The 5,723-nt window shown below is 29.6% G+C and overlaps 1 protein-coding gene across 1 annotated transcript; it reads left to right on the top strand.

Moving 5' to 3' along the window:
- Positions 1–1,372, top strand: LOC18595258 (LURP-one-like protein (DUF567)). The gene is made up of 2 exons (XM_007023126.3): positions 1–368; positions 795–1,372. Exons 1-2 carry the CDS (start codon positions 144–146, stop codon positions 1,188–1,190), a joined length of 621 nt encoding a protein of 206 aa, XP_007023188.1. The 5' UTR covers positions 1–143; the 3' UTR covers positions 1,191–1,372.
- The last annotated feature ends 4,351 nt before the right edge of the window (positions 1,373–5,723 follow it).

Raw genomic sequence — 5,723 nt, 5'->3', positions numbered from 1 at the left:
TCTTCATTCCTCACGTTACACCAAAAAGTCGTCATTTTCTTTTTCTTCTTCGCTCCAAACCAAACGCCCTGGAATCTAAAGAAGCCAAAGTTTAGACTTTAACGACAAGAAGAAGAGAAGGGTTGATAGTACAGGGGAATAAAATGAAAGCAGGTTTAGTTGTGGATGGCGAGTATATCTATGAAGAAGAGAAGCATCTCACTGTTCTCAAAACTTCTCTTTTTTTCGCCAACGATGGCTTCACTGTTTACGATTGCAAAGGTCAGTTAGTCTTCCGAGTCGACTCGTACGGCCCGGGCCCTCGTGATAAAGGTGAAGTCGTTCTCATGGATGCTCACGGAAGATGTCTACTCACTGTAAGAAGAAAGGTACATATTTTTCGTTCTTTTTTTTCAGCTTTTATGTTTAAACGAGTTGATTGAGTTTGAAAACTTTGTTTAGTGAAATGGCAAAGAATTGGGTTTGCTTTAATGGGTCTTCTTTTTTATGATCCGATTTGGATCAATGGGTATAGATTTGATTTCCACGTGATTTAAGAAAAATGTTGGTACGTAACTCTTTCATGGAGGGTTCTCACTTCTGAGTCAACTCGTCTGTGTTTTGATTCTCCCATTTATAGAAACAAACACAAAATCTAATTTAGAAAATCTAAATTTATGTGGCGTTTTACTTGCCATTTTAATTTATTTTTATTTAAAAGGAAAAATAAAAAGAAAAGAGAGACATTTTAGATCCCATTTTTACTGAGTTAACACAGTGGGTTGATAAAACTGTCTGAATTTTGCCTAAAACAGAGGCCGAGTTTGCATCACCGGTGGGAGGGCTTTCTAGGCGAAAGATCAGAGGGTCAGAAACCGATCTTCAGTTTGAAAAGATCATCGATAATCGGACGGTGTGGGATGACGGTAGAAGTGTTCAACAGTCCAGGTGAGGAGTACCAGATCGAAGGAAACTTCGGACAGCGCAGCTGCACGATCTTGAATGCAGGCAAGGAATTAGTGGCTGAGATCAAACGCAAAGTAGATGCTTCCACCAACGTGGTACTCGGTAAGGACGTTTTCTTGCTTTCCTTAAAACCTGGCTTTGATGGGGCCTTCGCTATGGGATTGGTGCTGGTTCTTGATCAGATCAACGGTGATGATTATGTTCAATATGATGGGGCTGAGATTTCCCCTACCGCAGAGGATTGATGTGCTGTGATATTTTTATTTTGGCATATAATTGTCCTTTTTTTTTTCCTTATCTAATAGGGATGAGGGAATCTTTGTTATTGGCCTTACAAAAATGAAATGAGGAAAAATGCTTGTATATGTTTACTCAAGCAATAAAATTTGCCCTTGATCATGTGAAAATGATTGAGAACTTCCTCCAATGAACACCAAAAAATTTTTATCATTTTTATCCCACCATTTTGCATTTGTTCTAATATCATTAAAGGTGACAATTGATTCGATTTGAGTCCGATTTGTCGTCAAATTTGATTTATTTCGAGTTCAAAGTGCTTTCAGTTGAAATCATCATAGATTCAAATTGTCTTAATTCAAATCATTTCGAATTTGGAACGTCTCGAGTTTGAACGGTTTTAGGTTATTTCGGAATTTATATGAACTAACAAATTGAAAATAAAAATATGATAAAATTTTAAAAAAGTGATAAATATTAATTAACCAAATTTAAATAACAAATCAATCTAAAGATTTCTCAAAATACCAATATATTGTTAAATATTTTGATAAATACATTAATATTCGTAATATATATATATATGTATATATGTATGTATTAAAATTCTAACTTACAATATTAAACATTTGACTTTTTAAAAGAATTTTCAAGTTGACTTTCCAGAACAAGCCTAAAACGTTTGACCATGTTAACTCAAAATTGCTCAATTGAGAGGAGAATACTTCCAAACGTTTGCCTTCTCCCTACCTTATATTTTTGCCTTTTAAGAGTTTGAATTTTGAATGCTGATTTGTTACAAATTTCAATTTAAAGCTAACCCCCAAATAATAATAATAATAATAATAATAAATTCCATTTACTATTTTTATGATTTCAACTTTTTTCGTAAGATACCAACTTCCTTCTCAATCAACATTTTGTGAATATCTTTTCACTCAATTTATATTATATGTATAATTTTCTGTTCTAACATAAGGTTTAGTTATTAATTAATTTTATTTAATAAATTATCAAAATATCCTCAATTTAAAGAACTAATCCATTTATTCACACTTAAAGGTAATTTTATAATTTTATGGAGAATATAGTAAGTGATAAGATCAATAAAAAAGTGTTTTATCCCCACTTGTTTGTCTATTAAGTATGTGCAACGTATTACCACAAAACAATGAGTGGATATAAGTGATAAATCAATAAACATCTTGCACAGCAAGTGGAACAATTAATTGAGTGCAATTAAGGTAACATTAAATGCAATTTAACAGAAAACTATAGCATGGGTTTTCTTCCTAATTGCTGACAAAGAAGGCTAGAATTTAAAGTCAAATGCATGGCTTTAAGAGGGATGAAGTTCGGTTTTTAGGTACAGTAAAAATATATATATAGTTTTAATATTATTACCCTATTCCAATGTAATATTTATTCTCCAATTATTGAAGGAAAAAAAAAAAACTTACCCTAAATTTTAGCATACCCAAAAAGAAAAGCTACTATAAATTTATCTTAATCAAGATTAATCATGATTGTATCGATATTATATATAAATATCATAATTTTGATGTTAATTAATATGCAAAATTGTAAAATTTGAAAGAAGTATTCTATTTAGTGAAAATTGTAAAAATTTTACTATTCAAGGTTGTATGGGGTTAGAAAAATAATTGCAAATATGTTGGAAATATTAAGAAGGGACATGTAATTGTGACCTTGGAAAGGAAGATGATCTTTTGGCCACAAAAAAAAATGTGAATAGGATTAGATATTTTCTTTTGCATTGAAAAATGTACAAATTGATAAGAATATGGATAGCAAATAATACTGACAAATTGGCCTCTCAATTCATCGGCTGCCAATCTTCCATCAAACACATCACCAAAATTCCGCACACTTGGGGCAAATTCCAATTCCACAATCCACATTACTTTGAAAATGATCCCTCAACCACTTTTTTTTCATCTTATCGTAAGTAAGACGTTAAGTGTTTCATAGAAAGTACATAAAGTGTTTCAATCCTGCATCGGGTAAGTAAGAAAATTTTAAAAATTTTATAAATATGGATACTACACGTCTCGTTAGATTAATTTTTTGAAAAAAAAATAATGAGTTTGTGATACAAACATCACGATGGTTGTACTTGAATGATATTTTAAGGTGAAAAATTTCAGCCGAAGCTTATAAAAAGTTTGAGTTTTTATTATTTAATACATTGTGTATATATTTTCTTATACTTTGTTATTGAACAAGACCTCTTAACTCTTGCAATAAATAAATTAGAAAATTGAAAAGCCTTTTTAAAAAGTAACAATGTCAAAATTTTAATTAACAAGACTATTAGATAAGACATTAAAATTATTATAATTAGATAATTATTGGATATTATCATTTAATATATTTGATTTTTCAAATTTCGTTTTAATTTAGTCAATTTTTAGTTGTGAATTTTACCAACTTCCTTTAAAAATTCAATCTTTGAGTTCTTTGGTCTTTGGTCCAATATTATTATATATAAGTTTTAGATTGGATATACTACTTGGGATGATAGATTAGTATTAACTTATACAGAACATATAGGGGGTTAAAACTAAAACATTTAATCAATTTCTCATATGAATTTATTGGCCCATTCTTTTTTCTTTTTTCTTTCCCCTTCAATGCAATTGGCCTTCTTGAATACCTAGAGCATTGCCATATTCCAATGGGTCTACAAGGAATTCCCACAGAATTTATGCACACCTTTCTTTTTCCCTCTGATATTTTATTCCTTGAGATATATCTCAGTCGATCTGATCCCCAATGGAATAATTAATATATAGAACATGGTACAAAGGCGACCACATGGGAACATGAGGTGCTCTGTCTTGTAAACATCAGAAAAGAATATTGTTTTTTCTAAGAAGAAAAGTTAATTAAGGATGCATCTCTTTTCGTTTGCTTTACCTTTATGATAGGAATCGATGGCATACATGTAATGAGAATTCTTAGCTCACACCTAGTAAAACTTTATGCTAAGAACAAAAAAAGGTAAAATAGTCAAAGACCTTTATTTTCTTTTTTTTTTTTTACCTTGAGTTGAGAGAATAATCAAAAATATTTTTTATTTTTTAAAAGAGTAACATTTGAATACCTTATTATCCTATAAAAAATTTTAAATAAATAAAAAAAACTCATGATATTATGATAATTTCTTCAACTAAACTCTTCACTTTTTATTATTCTGGAACAAATCCTTAAATGTAAATTTGTATCCAAACAAACATTTAAATACCCCAATGAAAAATAAAATGTCATTGTTATGAAATATAACTAAAATAACAACTATAAGAGAAATATAAGAAAAAGCATTTCGAGAGAGAGAAAGTATTTAGAGGGAATAAGAAAATCTTATTCATGTGTGTATTTACAAATGAAGTGAGTGACCTATTTATAAGCTAATAACCTCTTATCTAAATTTATTTACAAGATAAAGATAATACTAAGAGATTAGATGGATGGATTAAATCCTAATGTTGATTCAATCTAATTTACATCCAAATCTAGATATAGATAACATAAATGGATATTCACAAAAATATTCATGACACTCCCTTTGAGTATCCATTGTATCAAGAATATGCCTCGTTAAAACCTTACAAAGAAAAAACTTTATGAGGAAAAATTTGAGTAAAGGAAAAAGAGTATATAATTCCTTTGAAGAATACGCTTTTGAATTACTACCTCACTAAAAACCTTATCAAGAAAAACCTAGTGGAAAAAACCTCGATGAAAGAAAAGAGTACAGTACATATTTTACTCTCCCTTGCATTATTTAAGATCTTTAAAACAATATATTTCAATCTTTTATACCAACTTTTCAAATGAGAAGGGCTTTGGTGAACAAATTTATTAGATTGTCACTTGATCAAAGTTGTTGAATACTAATATCACCATTTTCTTGAAGATCATGAGTGAAAAAGAATTTTCACAAAATATGTTTTGTTCTATCGCTTTTAATGTATCTTTCATTTAACTGTGTTACGCAAGCAATATTATCCTCATATATTGTTGTTAGAATGTTCTTTTTGGTTGACAAGCCACATGTTTCTTGAATATGTTGAGTTACAAATCTTAACCAGACACATTCACAATTTGCCTCATGAATTGCTGAAATTTCTGCAAGTTTAGAAGAAGTAAAAACTATAATTTGTATTACAAAACGTAATGAAATAGTCATACCTCCATATATGAATAAGTAACATATTTGGGATCGAGCCTTATGTGGATCAGATAAATATTCTACATCTGCATAACTAATTAAATTTGATTTTAATGCATTTGAATAATATAAGCCCATACCCATTGTTCCACAGAGATATTGAAGTATAAGTTTAATTTCATTCCAATATTTTCGAGTTGGAGAAGAATTATATATTGCTAATAAATTCACAACAAATGATATATTAGGTCATGTATTGCTAAGAAGATACATTAGTACTCAAATTTATGGTACTTCAAGATCAAGAATTTTTCATTATTCTCACGAGGTTGGAAAGGGTCATTTT

Source organism: Theobroma cacao, chromosome 6 (assembly GCF_053813885.1).
Source record: "Theobroma cacao isolate CCN51 chromosome 6, ASM5381388v1, whole genome shotgun sequence".
NCBI classification, from domain to species: domain Eukaryota; kingdom Viridiplantae; phylum Streptophyta; class Magnoliopsida; order Malvales; family Malvaceae; genus Theobroma; species Theobroma cacao.
Note: the sequence above shows the minus strand (reverse complement) of the source record. Positions and strands in the feature narration are given on the sequence as shown.